Here is a 19930-nt window from a genome sequence, read left to right as displayed (position 1 = left end):
ATAACCAGATCGAGTTGCTCTGGACAATGTTTTCCAAATGAGGCAAGAGTGATGTACTTAGAATTTATTAGGAAAAAAGGTTAATATCTTGGTACTGCGGGTTAGCATCAGGGAACCAACCTGTTCTTATAATACTCAACAACAAGTTTGGCTTTTAAGGGAAAACATGTAGGAAATTACCCATTTCTTTCGTTCTACTCAAACAAGAGTGAACAAAGAAATCAGATCCCCCCTCCCCCCCCCCCCCGCATATTAGACCTAAAGACTAATCTAACATAAACAAAATATGTCCACCAGTAGTATTAATGGGGACATATTTGGCAAGGGTTGGTCGCACGCATATATATTCTAAGCTCCATTATGTTCCACACACACTGGAAATCACAGCAATGACTAATACAAGTCTGCCCCAGAGACTTTACAAGTTGATTTGGTGACATTTGTATGAAAGACTGTGCACGTCGTATCCTTTACATGAACCCTTCCACTCATGCAGAAGTCGATACGTTACTTATATAAATAAGTTTTGCTTGTCCACTGTAGTTAAATTCTAATCCCTTTTAATTCAATGAAAGTTGAATCCAGATTGTGATGTTGATGACCCAGTACCTGTAAGTTTAGTTGTTTGCATGTAGGAATTGAAGTGAAAGTCACTAAGCCATAATCATCTGCTCCTACTGACAATAATTGAGACGGGTTAATCGGCTCCATCTGGTTTTCCATTACATCGCAAATCACATGTTGATTTAATTTCCATGACCTCATTCACATTTGTGGTATTATGCTAATTATGTTATAGGGATTACTTGTTCATTGTACTGTTGTGGTATGATCTTGTGATTGGATTGCTCCCCAGAGAGGTTCCAATCTTAGCAGGTGGGATCAGGGCCAACTTGTATTTTGTCCCTTGTGAGGTGGTGGCAAATCCTTCCCATGTGGTTTCTCGACCTTCTAAAATGACTCATATTGGGTTAACAAGACATGGTTACATAAATATGTATAAAATACAGCCAGTATCTGGGAGAGTTGATGTACTGTATAACATGTAAAGAATTGTCAGCCTCGGGTGGATTACCTCCAATTCTGAACAGAGTACCCCATTTATAGGAATAGTGTGTGTTGGGGTTAACTGGACTCAGTAGTACTCGCATGAATACGGACTACATTGCACAGGATTGCCTTTGGTAAAGGAAGAAAAGTATATTTGTGTAATCTATCTTCATGCGTGTCTGTAGAACATGTAGAAGTATTGTTCTTTCTATAAAGTCAGGCCACAGTGGCAGTGATCTCCTTGTTGGAGTCTCCTTTGCTGCCTTTTGTTTGTTAGGTAATTTTACTCTGCGCTTCTCCCATTGTGGCCCAACAGCAAACACATCATCTCTTCCTTCTTTGCTGTGACTTCCCACCCTTCAAATAACATATAGTAGTCCAGAAAGCGTATGGTGCTCAGATACATAGACTATGTATATTTATGTGTGTGTGTGTGTGTGTGTGTGTATATATATATATATATATATATATATATATATATATATATATATATATTGTAGGTGTGTGTGTATAATATTTGTATTTATTTGCTGGTTTCTCAAGAAGTTCCTATGAGGAAGTGCAATGAGATGTACAGTATGTAAAGGGAAGCGAACGCATACCTGGAACCATCAATTAAATAAATGCAATGAGTCCTACCTAGGCCCCGGGAAATCTGTCAGCGGCCTGTCAATGCACACTATTTATGTTACTCTTTAAACAGACTATGAATTAGCTTTCCATGGGCTTTCGTCACCTCCATGGTGCAAGGTACCAATCTGTTTCTGACACCAAGTGATGTCTCCAATATCACCATTAGTTTTTTTTTCCCCAACCCAGAGCTGACTTTGCTGTTTTTGCAGTACTCTTATCCACTTTGGTAGCAAATCATTATTTTGTTCCGTCCCGTTAGACCCCTGCACCTCCTGCATATTATTAGAGTAAAGTTCTGTGTTTACAAGATCTCCACTGGGGACTGACGCAGAACACTATAGACTTCAAGGCGACATCCACCCACGATATGTTAGTAATTTGCAGTTTATTTTAAAGGTTGTAGTTGATCTTAAGTGAGAGAGGCAGAGGAGCATCAATCATTATCTAATCAGCGTCCAAGTGAGTATATGCAAACTGAGGGCCAACTATAGTCTTGTGTGCTAAATTATACTGTATTCTAACATTCAAAGGGTGAATTCATTTGGCGCCGAGTCCTTGGAGAGGGGGGCGCAACCGCTGCAGCTGCCCGCCAGGGGGAGCAGCTCAAGAAGTTTGCGCATCACTGCTCTAACATATGATGGATGTGAAGCCTTCGTGCTTACATTCTGATGACATCCTTAATGATGTGGATGAAACACGGGATTGGCACAGGCGGGATTGAGTGGTCCTATTGAAATTGAAAAGCATTTATTTTTCATATCATGTAAAGTAAAATGGCCACTTTTAGAATGGGGGAAAAAAAACAACATAGTTTAAACATTATATTTTTAATCCGCTAAATTGGTCTGCTCCTGTTTGGTGAAACTGTTTGTAAACACCGGAGTCACCGAGTTTCTAAATGATATTGATCAGTTTTTTTCTGACATTTCGCTGGTGTGCGCCATTGTCTGTGTGATGCATTATGTAAAAGCCGTATAGTCACAAGAAACGGGTGTTGGGGCTTTAAGTCTGGTTTTCCCGTTCCATACCCTCTCGGGCGGCCACCCCAATATACTAAATCAGCATTATAATCATCTGTTTAGAAAAAATATTTGACATACTGTATATATTGTCACATCAATTGTCATTTATAGATATAACTTAATGCAGTGTTCTTCAACTCGTTTTCAAAAGGGGCGGATTAGAAAACCAGAAGTGTGCCATAATGTATTTTTATATACTGTTATATCTAGAAAGACCTTAAAAATAACATCCGTTCCATATATGTTTATCGCCTTTGTTTATAGCGAGCGTCCGTGTAACAATTGGATTTCGCTGCCTGAGCAAAAGCAATGATTGCCCAAGGGCCACTTCTGAGACCAGATGTGGCCTGAGTGCCACTTGTTTGAAGAGCCCTGACTCTGCATTACTTCTTGCAAAGAAGTGGTGTTTTTTTAATTGCTACTGAAATTAGAAGCCCTTCACAATGTGAAGAAACCCGAATGTTCGGAAACAGGCTGTAAACTGAATTACTCCATCAATCGGCAGTGACAGAGCCAGCGATTTCCATGTAATACTGGATGGGAAATGTTGTTTTGTATGCAGCGTTTAACTTGTGACTTATTATAGAGGTCTGCGTTAGACTGATAAATAGTCCGCACAGTTCTTTTATTTATAAAAACATTTGCCAATTTCAGTTCTTTTCCATCAATTTATCTTTCGTGCCGTGACATTCAATAATCCGTGTTTATAAACCTGGGAAATTCAAATGGGGCTTTGCAACATACACAGAAGGAGATTTATTCCCCGAGTTGGATATGCGATCAACAGACTCCCATCTAATACTTTCACTTTGCCCACATTGAAGGCAAATGTTATTTCTGTGGTTGTTTTGCGTTCTATAGAAGACCGTTCTGCTGGAGTCAGTAATGTGGGCATACTGGTAGTGCCATGACATGACACCACCGCGCCGCTGGCATTTGTCATTCATGCAGTACGCGTTATCAGTTACTCACAATGATAGCCATGCCACAAGGAGACCCAAGGCAAATGCTGTAGTATATGTGTTTCTGTGAGTTGCAAAACATGGAAAATAATGGGCACTGCAAATGTTACTCGCTCTGATCACTGATATGAAATTGTTGCCTTCTTTCCACTGTTTGAAATTAGGAATATGTTTGTTTTTTTAATCTGTGGTATTTATCTTTAACATTCAGATTTTGGCATTGGGTCCTAAATTGGAAAAGCTATTAAACATATCATAACTACTGATATATACATGTGTAAACATGTTAGAAACATACAGTATATTACAGTCGAAATCAATTAGAAAAATCTAGTCTAAAGCAGACTGCACTTAAGGCCTCAGCCAGGGTGGCTCTGAGCGGGCACTCACACGCTGGCCGCTATGAAACACATTGAAGCAATGTGTGTGGCCAGCGTGAGCGAGTGCCTGCTCATGCTCTGTGCTTAGATGCTTGCAGAGCAAGCAAATTTGATTTTGCCGCTCTCAAGCGCGTCACGTGAGCGGTTCGCTCAATGAGGGCGAACCAGCTCCGTGACGTTGTGGCCGCGCCCCCAGAGAAGCGCGCACCTAGCCAGCCACGAATCGCCCAGCCGAGCAGGGCGCAGCGCACGAGCGCCAGCGCGCCCGCTCCCTGCCTGGCCGCAGCATAGAAAACAACGTTAAAAGGATCAGTCCAACATAGCGGCAAAATAAAAAAAAGGCTATTTCAAACAATTTATCAATGTAATGGGCTTCCTTAGAAAAATGTGGTTCCACTTATGTAGAAATATCACTTTTTTGCTGAAGTAGAAATGATTACGTTTCTGTTCTTTTATTTGGAAATTGTTCTTCACTTTTTCAGCGCAGAAAGACGGCCGGCACCTAAATGCCACAGGTTTTTCTGGCATTGGGACCACGGGATTGCTTGGGGAAGCAGTCACGTGATCGCAGGCAGACCCCCGTGATGTAAGGATGCGGGGCTCTGCATAGTTCCAAATACAACGTACCCCTAGAAAATGAGTGTTAATGCCATGATGTACCCTGTACCCCTGGGGTGCCAGCCCTCATGCCATGCAGGAAATGCATCAACAATGTACCTGTGTATACCCCAGATTACAAACCGTCTCATCACAAAAGAGATTAGATTAAAACACTCCAGAGCATGGATTTCTTTCACAGTCTGTTTTAGCGGTTAGGGGGTTAATTTAAGGGTTTTAGTGGTTAGGGTAGGGGTTTTTAGGGTAAGGACTTGGGGTAGGGAGTTTTAGGGTAGGGGCAGGGGTGGGGGCGGTGGCAGGTTCCAGTGGCGGGGTGAGTCACAGCGACCAAATGTCCTTGACCGCTCAGAAGACCATAACTGTTTACCAGCATTGTCTCCAACAGAAATAAATGGGTGGAAGCCTTACTTTAGGGATAGGAGAAGGGATGTAGCCACAGACCAATGATGGGTTGGAAGCTAGTCCTAACGGATGCATGTGTTCCAGTGGATTCAAAAGCCTAAGGCCCAGATGCACACAAAGGTGCTAAGCTGTGGCACGCCTCTACTCCCATTCATTCCAATGGGCGTCATCCCTGAATTTATGTTCAGATTTGTTTTTTCTTTTTCTAAGAAATATCTTCTTTATCCAAACATCATTACAATATTTAAACAAAGTAAGCTTTTTTTTTTGCAATGAAGAGTGTTTCTTATACTCTGGGTGTTCTCCTTAATAAAAGATGTCAAAGAAAAACAGCAGTGATCACGGAATTCCCCTTTGCCGGTTTACTCTTCATGTTTTGCTCTGCTGTGTTTTTCCTTAGCTGGCAGTGCACTGACTCTCCAACAGAAAGTAGTCACTGCAGCCAAGTGGCTGTATGGGCAATCTGCTGCAACTATTTCATGCTGCTTACAGGAAGTGCGCATTTCATTCAGACTGGGGTGAGGAACTTGGTTCTGTTTTTGGTTTTGTTGTTCAGATAACCTAATCCACTCGTGTGGTGGCCTCGATTTCCTACTTACTGTACCCCCCCCTTTTACGTATGTGACAAGAAGCCAGATGATCAGACAGGTGGGTTCTTTACGAAGTGCACATGAGGAGGTTTCATGATGGTGCACACGAGGTTTCAGAACGTTCGGTACTCACTATCAGTGAGTGTCACTCCTTTAGAAGTCTGACTCGCTCATTTTGGCAGTATCCATCTCAAAGCCAAAGATGTTTAACTCTTTCACATCAAACGTTTCGCATTAAACCTCTTTTGGGTCTAGATCCCTCAGTCTCAACCGGTCTTTAGAGCTTGATAGCGGTCATCTGTGGTTCTGCTTTGTGGTAGGTGTCTGAGGTACTTGGTATAGATATTCTGCAGCTTCTGTTTGTTAATAGGATGTGTGTTTTCCTTGGCAGTGTATTGGACAGCCCCAGCAGACTGGATGAGGAACACCGGTTGATTGCCAGATATGCAGCACGACTGGCAGCAGAAGCTGGGAACTCGGTGAGTGTTTGTATAATCTGTCAGACTGTATCAGTTCAGAAATCTTTCTATTAAGCACTGTGGTTTTCTGCCATGAAAGCGATTAACTTTAAGCTACATACGGTGTAAAGAAGATTCTCTAGGAGGGTTGTTTGCACATAACATTCTTGGGATCAAAAGCTTAGCAGATTAATTCAAACATAGGTTAAAAACAAGTTCAGTTTTAGTCAGTCCAATTAATTCAATCACATTTTTTATGCACTTCCAGCTTTAAAATAATAATCATTTTAAAAAAATTAACTAACTATTGTATTTAGAAAATGACCATTTGGATTACTGCTTGCGTACAGAACCGGTTATGGATATGAAGGAGGCGCCCGTAATGCTCTTACAGCGGGTGTCAGATAATGCTGCACTCCCGCTACATGTGCTGTTTCTAAATCATTTCCATCAATCCATGTGAAAAGTTCATCTGCTTTATACATTTTATTTGGGTTATTTTATACATTTTATAAGCGACGCATCGTTCCTTACCTTATAAAAGATGAAGCAATGTCGTTTACGGAGTATATACCATACCATACCATACCATACACTGGCGACACACTTTATTGAAGTGTGGCCAGTTCCGCAAGCCGGGAGATTTCCCGGCTTGCAAGTGGCATCCCCTCGGCGTGCGCGCGGTCACGCGTCATCGGGAGCCTGCGCCCCCTGCACGCGCGTCCAGGGCTCCCCGAGGGAGCCCTGGTGTCCCGCGATGTGGGGGACGGCGGCAGGGGGTTCCGGGGGACCCGGCGGACCCGGAGAGGAGAGGGGGAAGCCGCGATCGGCGGGCCTCTCCTCCGCTGCTTCGGCGCGGGCCCGGCACCCTCCGGCGCGCGCCAGGTAACTGCTGCAGCCGAGAACGGGCAAATGCTCGAATAAACTCGGCCGCAGCAGTATACCTTTATACATTTTAACGAACACACAAAATGATATGTAGAGTGTAAGACGAAATGTTTGCATTGAGAGACAAGTAAGAGCTGTTAAAAGCTCATGTAAAACAAATTTGCTTTTGGAAATGTATATGCAATTCTTTACCAAAAAGTGTTTTTATTTACAAGCTATTATTCTGATTGGTTTCAATTTTGATTTCAGGAGGTATTGTCACCTGTGTGCTAACTTTTTTTCTAGCTGTTTTCCAGTAGGAAAGGCATTGTATATAATTGAGTTTTAAGTTTTATTTCACTGTGGCTTATTTACAAATTGCTGGATGCTTTGCAGTTCAAATAAGCTCTTTGATGGAAATTGTGTGTAAAAGGTGCTCAAGACTTTCAGCTTTAGTTTTCAACCCAGATGTGCATTCTGGCGCCATGCAACATATCGAACTAGTAGGGACAAAATCAAATTATTGAGCATAGAATTGCAGAGTCGTGGGGCAGCCCAAGGAAAGGTAGAAGGTGATGAATGAGAGGAAGGAGTAGAACGTGAGAGTAGCAGGGAGGAAGTCTTTTTGTCCACTTGATGATGTATGATGATGTTTCAATACTGTAATGGCAAAAGTAATGACTGGATTGTGAAGGACACATAGAGAAAGTGCAGTGACATACTGTAGGGGAAAACGTAAGGAAGGGGGTCACAGTAATCTTTATAGAGAGTAGCATTTCGTTGTCAATTGGTTGCGAAGGGAGAAGATCTTGGAGAATGATTTGATGATATCTTGAATGAAACTGTCAAAGGTAGATTTGTGTGGGGTATGCTTCATGAAGGCATGGTGCTGGATTGGAAGCCAAGGGGAGGACTTGAGGGGGAGGACTTGAGTTCACAAAGAGAATAGATATCCTAGAATAGACTATTGTTTGACTACGTGGGCTTGGAGTGGAAGTAATAGCAAGCGGAAGAATAAGAGGGGAACTATCAAGTGGTAGTGACTGAGCGAGTAAAGGATGTGGTCACAATAATGGGCAGCAATAAATAATATGCAAAGAAATTCAAACGGGTCTGTTAGAGGAGTATGTATGTATATATACAGTATATATTGCCATTAATGTACATAGCGCTTCACAGCAGTAATACACGTGACAATCATATAAATAACAAATAACTAATGTAATCGGGATCTGGTAGACAAGTTCCCCTAGCAGATAGATTTAGGTGCAATAGAAAAATTATTTGGTGAGGTTTGGAATTTAATTCACAGCTGTTTTATTTAAGTGACAGAAGCAGATGCTGGTCAGGTTTATTTATATCTACTATATATTTCTGAAAGCACTGTATGTCGGCGTCCCTAGCGGCAATCTCATTGGTCCCTTGGCCTGCCCGCCCCCGCACCTCTCATTGGCCTGAGGGAGAGTGACGGGCAAAAACACACACACACACACACACACACACCTCCCCCCCCCCTCACACACCTTCCCCCCCCCTCACACACCTCCCCCCCCCCTCACACACACACACACGCACCCTCACTCTCCCCCGTCAGTTGGACCGCAGCTCACCTTCCACACCCCCCCCCTCCTCTCGCGGTGCCCCTCACTCTCTCCCCCCACCTCACCCAAATCCCCACGCTCCGCAACATCCCCAGCCGCACCATCACCCTCACCGTGCGCTCCGGCCCTCCTGCTCAGCAGCAAACTCCAGGCTCCTCCCCCCTCGCGGCGCGGCCTCCTGCTCTCCCCCTCACGTGCGCCGCTACCGGAGAGGGGAAGCGCGGGCCGGGCCTCCTGCTCTCCCCCTCACGTGCGCCGCTACCGGAGAGGGGAAGCGCGGGCCGGGCCTCCTGCTCTCCCCCTCACGTGCGCCGCTACCGGAGAGGGGAAGCGCGGCGCGGGACTCCCCCTCACGTGCGCCGGCTCCCGGACGGAAGGGAAGCGCGGCGCGGGTCTCCTGCCACTCTTGCCCCCCCCAGCTTCCCGAACTCACCTCCTGCCCCAGCCAGATGCCACGGGGTCAAGGTAAGTCACCCACCGTCTCCCACCCACGCACTGTCACCCAGTCACCCACACACCCACCCAGTCACTTTCACCCAGTCACCCACCCACTCAGTCACCCACCCACTCAGTCACCCACCCACTCAGTCACCCACCCACCCACTCAGTAACCCACCCACCCACTCACTTAGTCACCCAAAAACTCACTTAGTCACCCACTCACTCAGTCACCCACCCACCCAGTCAAGTCACCCACCCAGTCAAGTCACCCACCCACCCACCCAGTCAAGTCACCCACCCACCCAGTCAAGTCACCCACCCACCCAGTCAAGTCACCCACCCAGTCAGTCACCCACCCAGTCAGTCACCCACCCACCCACCAACCCAGTCACCCACCCACCCAGTCAAAGTCACCCATCCACAAACCCAGTCACCCACCCACACACCCAGTCACCCACACACCCAGTCAGTCACCCACCCAGTCAGTCACCCACCCACCCACACACCCACCCAGTCACTTTCACCCAGTCACCCACCCACTCAGTCAACTCAGTCACCCACCCACTCACCCACCCACCCAGTCACTCAGTCACCCACCCATTCAGTCACCCATTCAGTCAGTCACCCAGTCACCCACCCATTCAGTCAGTCAGTCAGTCAGTCACCCACTCACCCACCCAGTCACCCACTCACCCAGTCAGTCACCCACTCACCCAGTCAGTCACCCACTCACCCACCCAGTCAGTCACCCACTCACCCACCCAGTCAGTCACCCACTCACCCACCCAGTCAGTCACCCACTCACCCACCCAGTCAGTCACCCACTCACCCACCCAGTCAGTCACCCACTCACCCACTCAGTCAGTCACCCACTCACCCACCCAGTCAGTCACCCACTCACCCACCCAGTCAGTCAACCACTCACCCACCCAGTCAGTCACCCACTCACCCACCCAGTCAGTCTCCCACTCACCCACCCAGTCAGTCTCCCACTCACCCACCCATTCAGTCTCCCACTCACCCACCCATTCAGTCTCCCACTCACCCACCCATTCAGTCTCCCACTCACCCACCCATTCAGTCTCCCACTCACCCACCCATTCAGTCTCACACTCACCCACCCATTCAGTCTCACACTCACCCACCCAGTCTCACACAAAACCACCCACCCAGTCACTGACCCCACCCACCCACTCACCGACCCCACCCAGTAACCGACCCTGAAAAAGTCACCCAGTCACCGACCCACCCACCGACCCAAAGTCACCCACCCACCCAAAGTCACCCACCCACCCACCAACCCAGAGTCACCCACCCACCGACCCAAAGTCACCCACCCACTGACCCAAAGTCACCCACCCACTGACCCAAAGTCATCCACCCCCCGACCCAACTCACCCACCCACCGACCCAACTCACCCACCCAACCACCGACCCAAAGTCACCCACCGACCCAAAGTCACCCACCCACCGACCCAAAGTCAAACCGACCCAAAGTCACCCACCGACCCAAAGTCACCCACCCACCAACCCAAAGTCACCCACCCACCCACCGACCCAAAGTCACCCACCCACTGACCCAAAGTCAAACCGACCCAAAGTCACCCACCCAGTCACCGACCCAAAGTCACCCACTCAGTCACCAACCCACCCACTCAGTCAAGTGTCACCCACCCACCCACAAAGTCACCCACACACTCAGTCAACTCAGTCACCCACCTAGCTGTCAATGGGGGGGGGAAGCCTAACCCTGTTGTACGCCCCCCCCCCAAAATTGCATCCCGGGCAACGCCGGGTCTCTCAGCTATTATATATATATATATATATATATATATATATATATATATATATATATATACACACACACACAGTGGTTGACAAATCACCAGAAAATCTACTCGCCACACAAAAAAAATCTACTCGCCACCTAGTACCAAACGTGTGCTGCTTGGGCCAATATTTACTCGCCCGGGGGTTAAATCCACTCGCCCGGGGCGAGCAAATGTATAGGTTTGTCGAACACTGTATGTATGTGTATATATATATATATATATATATATATACATATATATATATATATATATATATATATATATGCAACGTATGTGTTTTCACTTACCCACATACAATCATTGTTTTTGGCACTTTGTTTTGACTGACGGCTGTCCGTGTGATTTCTCGCAGCCTCGACCACCCACAGAGCTCAGCTTCAATTTTGATGCAAACAAGCAACAGCGGCAGCTGATCGCAGAGCTGGAGAGCAAGAACAGGTGCACTTTTACTGTTTCCCTTACATCATGCACAGGGGAAATGTGTGAGATGCATTATATCCCACTGCAGCAGTCCTGTTGGGTCTCATTTCTATTTATTTACGGTCTGGGTTTTTTTTTTGTATTGGGTATATTAAACTGTTCCACATAAAACATTATACTCCAGTTTCAATCCCTAAATCCCTGTGCCAGTGATATGCGAGAACGCCAATTCAAACAGTAAAATGCTATGAATGTGTATGGTGTAATAACCATGGTAGGACCCTTTCTGTTGTGTGTATTGCACTCTTCTTATTCACCTGCTCTGGGGCACCTCCTAGACCTTCATGGGGTATGGAGGAGACATGCCTTCAGCAGTTAACACTGGAGAGATGACAGAGCGCTAATCTGAAGGGTCTTGGGGTAGGATTCCTCCTTGTAGGAAACAGAGCGAACTGCCCTCCCCCTAAAATGCAACTGTTCTTAGTAACTTGGAAGTATTTTGTATGACTTATAATAAGAATAATGCTTTGCTCAGGATGACGTCTCTGAGCACAAATAAAGCTCATGATGCCTACGCTCCAACAGTTTGTGTTTTGAAGCTACTGTACAAAGGCATTGAGAAACACATTTGCATTATACGTTTTCCTTTTGTAATAGTCTCTCGGTTTGAATGCCAGTATTTAATCAGTTGACCTTACAAACGTCATATTTTAAAGGCAGCTGTTTGAATTTGCTAGCTCCACTTAAGAATAATAGACTATACAACAGCTAACGTGCCACATTGAACATACAATATAAACACGTCTATCCTTTTCCTTGGAGTATTGAGCACCAAGAGAAATAAGAACTAATGCTTAAAGTATATGTAACCCTCCTTACCCAGCTCAAAAGGAGTCTACATCAGATTGACTATATACATGGCATTTCTCAGTCTCTCACACCTGTTCAGGGTGCTGGGCAGGTCAAGGCTGGGTGTGAATAAGTAGATAGAAATAGGATGGGCGCCATGAGCTTTTGTGAAACATAAAAGGTGCTTTATTTGACATCTGTCCATAAGGCTCCACAGGTATTGACATTCATATCACTTGGCAGAAATTTGTGGCAAAACAGAATACTCTGAACTTCATCCCGTTTGTAGCTCTCACTCATACTCTAGGGCAGTACTGGACTTATCTGGGCTTCATCCCCTTTATAGCTCTCACTCATATGCTGGGGAGATGCTTGGCTTGTTACCGGTACTGTAGCAAGGATTCATTTGGCAAGGTCTTGCATAACGTTAGTGGTGCCTCGTGAAATGGATATCCATGGAATAGACTCCTGCCTCCGTGATTTACATCCCTTTACTGTGTACCACATACTACTTCCATACCCATTTGATCAGGATTGCACTTGGGACCTTCCGGTTGGGCCAATCCATACACACACCAGAGTTACACACGCTGAGAACGCCTGACTAAAAGTATGTTTCCTCCTGTTCAATAGTGAGAGCAATCTCGGACTATTACTACTGACGTTTAATGAAAGGGCACGCTCCTTAGTTGAAAACAGCATACAAGTATAGGACACTTCTTAATCCATTTAGCTATACACTAAAACCTATATACAGGACTCACGGTGAGGAACCCAGTAGAACTCTGATGAACCTGATTCTAGAACATTGGATGGAGCTATACAGTATATACCCTTCTATCTCCATATGGGGATGTCACAAGACCTACAGTACAAAGGAGTGACAAACCCTTCTGTAAAGTCATCCTACCTCACATGATAGGGTGGGAAGAAGCTGGAGTGAGCCTACACAGTTAACCCATTAAATGATAGAGTACTCCCAAAGAGGGGCTCCGTATAGTTCCTACCTGATGGTAAATGGAAAGGCATCCCACAAAAGGCAATGTTTCAGACGGTTTCTTTTTACCAAAGGAGGTATTTGTTCACTTCATCTTTTATCCTGAAATAAATAGGTTTTACTGTAACAGTAGCACATTCTGGTCCATATTCAATCATTGTTGCTCTACAATAAGACACCCTACGGCCTATTAGTAAATATGGGCCGATATGTCTTAGTTTAATGTGAAAAACTCAGGAAATAAAAGTGGAAATGTTCACCATTTGCCGTTATAAGAAACAATAAACTAATGGATCATTTCTTGCTTTCCTGTTGGCTTCACTGCTGACAAAGGGGTTTGAAAACATTACTATGGATTTAGATGTAAAAACAATTAGTGTTATCTATAGCTAATTAAAGGCAACAAATAGGCACTATATTTAACATGATTAAAGGAAAAAGACTCTAGTTCACTGGTTCTTAACGATACACTGTTCCACGTTATCACTTGATTAACTGATGAAAACGTATTTTCTTTTATTTTAGAGAAATATTGCAAGAAATACAGCGCCTGCGGCTGGAACATGAGCAGGCTTCCCAGCCCACTCCAGAGAAGGCCCAACAGAACCCCACTCTGCTAGCGGAGCTCCGGCTTCTGCGGTAAGGAATACTACCACACCACCTTCTGTACATTTCTCCAGTTCCTCTCTTAGGCCTCGATTTAATGTGCTGTGTAGATGCTTCCCAGTACTGGAAAACCATTCACCACCATCTAAAAGAAAAGGACTACCATGTTCTCCAGTGCAGGGAATTGGCTTAACAGCATATTAAATAAGGGAATATAGGACTTCTAAGTCATCAGCAATAAGCGTTAAAGGTGCAACCCATTCCTAAAAATTCCTTTGAAAGCAATTTCTTAAAAATATTCCGGTATCCTATTTTTCTTTCTTTTTTTTTTGCTTCGCATCATCGTGGTGACCTCGTTATCATGATCTCCAAGGAGTGACCACATGATCTCGTGTCATCTGCTCCTCTTGCACTCAAAGTGTTAAAGGTCACCACTCAGTACTTAAAAAATTAATTGAAATTAACAAAAATGAAAAAAAAATAAGTTTGCTGTTTAAATGATCTTGATGTCTCCAGTGGGAAGAGTTACGTTGCGTTCTCAGATTATTATTTTTGGCGTACTTTGATAATTGTGCTGATTTGTTTTTTGTCAATACTTCTAATTTTATTTGTTATAATTAACTGGAATAATTATTCAGGTGTATAACCAACAGTTATTTCAACACATTACAAACGTGCACAGGGTGTGTGAATTTGTTGTAGTCTCGGGAGTTAGTTAACGTGTCCATCTATAAAATATCGTATAAGCCAGGGGTCTGACCTTAATTACATCACTCACCTCTGCGTGACAGTGTAATTAGGAGGTGAAACAGAAACACTGACTCAGGCTGCCTTTCTCAATCTTCTAACATGACAACTTTCTGTTCAGCAAAGCTGCAGCAAGCACAAAGACTACTTCAAATATGGTGAATTCTTGTAAATGTCTCATGTTTTCACAATCGGTTTCGGGAACTTTAGGGTGGGAGCACACCACCACCTCAGGGTTCATTTGCAGAGATTCAGACAACACTCAATGGTTTATTTACATTCAGATAGAATTCTACTTCTGAGGCAAAGGGCGGTAAGTGCTATACCTGATAACTCAAAATGTGGGTCAAGAGAAACCACCTTATCAGAGTCTTCTGGGAAAATAGAAGTGTTCTTACAATTACATTTTTTGCAGCCTGTGGCAAAATGAAAGCAGCATAATTAGAATGAATCCCTGTGCTAATAAATGATTGTTTTCTATTTATTTAGCGAATATTACACATTTCCTTTGCTATTTAAATAATGGTTTATTTTAGCTGCAAGTTCTGGTCTGCTTATAACTTGGAAAGGAGAATCTCAGTCCTTGGCACTCTGGTCAGTGTGACGGTTTTGTGACTAAACATACTGCCTGTAGAGGGAGAGGGGGATTGGCCCGGTATTAAAGGGGTTGCACCCCATATAGCCACCCCCTGACAACACCAGGGAGGCGAGGGGTTAACTGGACTGCGGTCCAGGAATGTGGTTTTTACCTTGCTGCAACATCCAAATGTGTATTCCCCTGTTATAATGTATTCTCACCATTTCAGTGTCTGCACCACACACACACTGGGATCCGTTCGGGAGGTGAAGGGTTAATAATTAGGAAGTGATTATAGCCCTTTGTTCCATGTTCCCGCCTTTTCAGGCTCCATTTTGCAGTTTCCCAAAGGTAGCCATTTCAGCTCAATTGAAACCTATGGCGAATCCGGCGGTTTGGGCCCGTTTCCATCGAAGACCAGCAGGTGGCGTCCGAGAGGAGGAGCGGCGGTTCTCATTGTAAGTCAATGGAGCCATTGATTTCAATGGGGATTCCTCGACGCCGACCTCCAGGAACGGGTTGGCAGCCAGCCAAACCGCAGAAGCGGATACAATGTCTGACAAAGAGCTTTTCATCACACTAGTTCAAGGTCAACTACAATTGGCGTGGGAAACTTAGGTTCTAGGGCACCCAGAAATAAAATTCTTTTTGCCCCTAGATCCTAGGAACCCCCACACTCGACCACCACCGGGTCCGAGAATTAAGGACCCCGGAAAGGGTCGCGCTCACCAAAAGGGTCGCGCCATTGACTCCAATGGCGGAGGGAAGAACAGCGCAAGAAAACGGCTAAGTCCAAAAGCCTAAAATGTGTAAGCCCATATCTCCGGTCCTGAGAAGACCAGAGGCCTGGGATCTGGGTCACATGTAGTCACTGTTCCAGCATGACTGCATGGCCATTTCCAGGCCTCTCCGACCAACCAGACGGAGTATGGGCCAATGTAAAGAATTGTGATTTTCCCCATAGACTTCAATGGCGGCGTTACTCCATTGAAAGACTATGGCGGAGGAGCCCTATAGACTTCAATGGTGGAGTTGCCCCATTGAAAGACTATAGCGGCGGAGCCCATTGACTTCAATGGCGGAGTTGCTCCATTGGAAGCCTATAGCGGCGGAGTCCGTTGATTTCAATGGGAAAGAGTGAAAAGCAGAGATTCATTTTTAGAGCGGAGAATCCTGCATTAAAGTAATAAGGGTTTTAAATTGTATTTGTGTATCTCCGGCTCGGAAGGTCGCAGCGAGCTGAAACTTGGCCACCATGGAGAGTCACCTCCGGCATGAGGGACTGGCAAGTTTCAGCCCGCTCGGCCCAGCCGAACGGATTATTTTAATATGTCTTAATATTAAAAACTGTATTAGATTTCGAAGCAGGGACAAAAGCCCGCGAAGGTTTCTGAATCTGGTTAATGTAAATGCTCAGGGGGGCGACCTATTGTCTACAACAGACCCCCTGATCAAAGGCTCAGCCACCCTAGCTGTATACATTAGGGCGGAGAAATGCAGGGCTTGAGTGGTCTGTAAGTGCTATAATTCACACCTATAGACAAAGGGTTTCCTGACCAGATCCAGGTCTGGTAGACATGTCGGCGCCCTGACTTTTGTGTGGAGCTAAAGAAATGAGACCCTCAGGGCCAGAAGTACGCATGTGCTAACTAGCTGGGGGGCATGGGTTATCAATGTTCCCACGTTAGAGATTGGGTGCAGATAATTGTTCTCCAATGGCCTGCACTCAATGATAAGGCATAGGACTGGAATTACATATAAACTGGTATCAGCCTATACCCTTTGTCTTCATTTTACCAAGTACTTGATGCCTGATTGCTGTTGAATTGCTAATTCTGTTTTCTTGATTACTTCATCATTCCAATCCCTAAGTAAGTGTATTTCTTGTCTGTTATTTGTACTATCCTGTGTGTTCACCTTCTTTAAGGAATAAATTCTCTTTATTATATCTAAGTCGTGTTCAGTTCAACCCAGTTATTTGGTGTATATTACAGTAGCGGCTAAACTTATTCTCAGGCGGCCTGCACCGCGGTTAATTTAAAACCCCGTGCAGACGCGGCTGTTTTTTTATTCCGGCGCCGCAGGCGCTTCTATTGTTCAGCGCCATTAGGCGCTGATTGGAAAACCAGCCGCGTGCGGCCGTGAGATGCGGCTGGCGCGCGGCCAATTCCGGCCGGGAAAAGAAAAGGCTGCGAAAAAAAACGGGTAAACGTTAGATTAAGTTTAGCTGTGGCTGTATATCCTATCACAAGTTACCGTGAAACTGCCGTACATTTACCTTCGGGAAATGGAATGCAAAAAACATAGCATAAAACAGACATAACAACCTGGGATGTAATCTGCAATGCATGTTACAGTTATATCTTACCGCCACTGAAGGGAAAGTAATGAGCCCGAAGTCCTATTGATACGTAACTACAAGCACTTTTCCCCTTCCCTGACTTCACACCGACCCTCTCACATATCACACGGGGGAAGGTGTAAATCTCTTACTTCCTTTTAATTCGGTGAAATATTAAAACCTTAATCAGAATCAAACAGCTATTCCCAAAAAAAAAACAGGGTTCCATGAATTAAAGATGGCCCTAATATATTAATGAGGCTCGGCATAAAGTCACCAAGGCTGCTCGCTCTGGTGACAAATCTGAAGAGTCTATAGGAGACGACAGGCATGCATAATTCAAATGGAAGCCCACTAAGCTTTTAGTACAACCTCACATAAAATCCTAATTTACAAGGTCAGCAAGTCTGGCACACAGGGAAACCATTTAATTTTACTTTAATGACATGCCAGGTGATGGACGACCGACAGCTTGTCATTGGACACTGCATGAGCCTTTACGAAGGCAGCAATCATTGGTGCCAGATGTTTCTATTTGTAACCCTTCAACATCAATGGCATAAAGCACTGGCAGCTATATTAACCTTTATCACTTGCCCAAGGTAAAGTTAAAATAAAGCAACAGATTCCTTTTGAGCACTCCCACAACTAGTAAATCCACACTTTACCTGAACCAAATACAGGAAAAGATGTTGCAAGGAAACCACGGTATAGCTAATCATGTGTACAGTATGTATGTCTTTATATAGCTACATAGTTACATAGTAAATGAGGTTGGAAAAAGACATGCGTCCATCAAGGTCAACCTATGCTAAATTTAAACGACAGATACTTTATCCTATATCTATACTTACTATTGATCCAGAGGAAGGCAAACAAAAGTCCTCAGTGACATATCACCATATTGAAAAATAAAATTCCTTCCGGACTCCAAGAATTGGCAATCGGATTACTCCCTGAATCAAGTAGCTGTACTTGACGCTTTGCAAGAGAGACAATATACTACAGGGAATTATAATACAATAAGTGCAACAAACAAAATCCGACCATATGAAAGGAAATCCCTGCCCCGGAGAGCTTACAATCTAAGTGAGAGCTTATAATCTAATCGTATTAAAACATATTCAGCCCTTTATTTTTTAATCATTTTAATTTCTAATCACATGCGATACAATCATTATTTCTACAAGAGAAAGCAGCAGCTAATTAATTGTTATAGAGAATCTAAGCAATCGATGTAGACATTATCAGGGTGCACATTTCAGCCACTGGGCACACCCCATGCACGTCTCTCTCGTAGTACCTTCCACACGTTTAATTAACACCTCTATGTTTGTGGCTGTATGTGCTAAAGACGTGAGTTACTAATGAAAGTGAACACATCTATAATAATAGTCGAACGCTTTGTAAGCTTTGCGAGTGGAACGGGGGTAGTAGCCACGGCTGTGAGTAAGGCCTTGCTTACCATCAAATAACAGCTCACATTGCTGCAGAAAGTAAAGGTTTTGTGGCGTAAGAGACTTCAAAATCCCAAATCCCTCTAAATGTAGCAAAAAAAAATAACTTCCTGTCAAAACCACATTCAATTTTTAATCTTTCAATCGTTATTATCAACTAAATTGGTAAGAAGAATCCAGAAAGATAAATTATAGTCAGAACTCTGAGTCTTGCTCTTACCATCTATCATCTTCAGTATGAGTTATGTAATGGAAAAAGCCATTTCCACATATTGCATTTTACAAAAGGAATGGCGATACAGCACATGATAAGTTGCATTTTCCAAATTGATGGATTCCGTTGGTATTGTTGCTAAACTCTGTTAGAAAAGATGTATGATTGAGTGGGAGTATAAGGAGCTGCTCCATTTATGGAGATCCTCAAAGGAGTTTACCTTTGTGATGGTAATTGTACTGATTTGGGGAGCTTTAGATTTAGATAGCGTAATTTAAACCTAAACGGTTAATACTTTTATTTAATGTGTTTAATTTTCATTTTGATTTATTGTCAAAAAATACTACATTTAATTTCGATGCCCCGACCTGTATTCAGTTCAGTGTGTATGTATGTATATCTTTATTTACTCTCTGGGAAGGAGCTATGATCTTGTCAGCAAGAGAACGGGGAACGGGCATGTGAGTGAGTGCAGGCATACATTGTCAGTAAATCAGCACTGCCGCACTATATGTCTCCACCAGGTAGAAACAGAGGACCCTAGCAATGCTACAGTGTTGCACATACAGATATAGCTAGCTAGTGGGTGCCTCCTAGGGCCACAACTTAGTTTAGCTACCTCACGGCATACAGGAGCAGAGGTAACGCAGTGCAGTACTCGCAAAATAGGAACTCTGATGGGTAACTTCATTACCACAGCCTAGCACTGTGGTCGCATCTAATGACATCAGAGACTCACGTGTTTCGTCCCCGTGGGGTTTTTCACACATGGCTTCTCCATTTTGTCTTTATTTTTGTTAAATCATGAGACGGTGTAATATGTCATGTGTTGTTGTTCATCTGAGGTTGTATTTACCTAATTTTAA

General features: G+C 44.4%; 1 protein-coding gene across 9 annotated transcripts in view; it reads left to right on the top strand.

Moving 5' to 3' along the window:
• DTNB (dystrobrevin beta) overlaps positions 1–19930 on the top strand; it is a 339918-nt gene that overhangs the window by 251956 nt on the left and 68032 nt on the right. For 6 of the 9 annotated variants that reach the window (XM_075595326.1, XM_075595324.1, XM_075595325.1 and 3 more), the window contains 3 exons: positions 6049–6136; positions 11209–11294; positions 13648–13761. In XM_075595326.1, coding sequence (XP_075451441.1) covers positions 6049–6136; positions 11209–11294; positions 13648–13761 — 288 coding nt within the window. Of the gene's footprint in view, positions 1–6048; positions 6137–11208; positions 11295–13647; positions 13762–15710; positions 15800–19930 lie in introns of those variants that run through there. The other 3 variants (XM_075595327.1, XR_012800853.1, XR_012800852.1) reach the window with 3 other exon arrangements.

The sequence above is a fragment of the Ascaphus truei genome, chromosome 4 (genome assembly GCF_040206685.1).
Source record: "Ascaphus truei isolate aAscTru1 chromosome 4, aAscTru1.hap1, whole genome shotgun sequence".
Lineage (NCBI taxonomy): Eukaryota > Metazoa > Chordata > Amphibia > Anura > Ascaphidae > Ascaphus > Ascaphus truei.
This window is presented reverse-complemented; position numbering and strand designations above follow the sequence as displayed.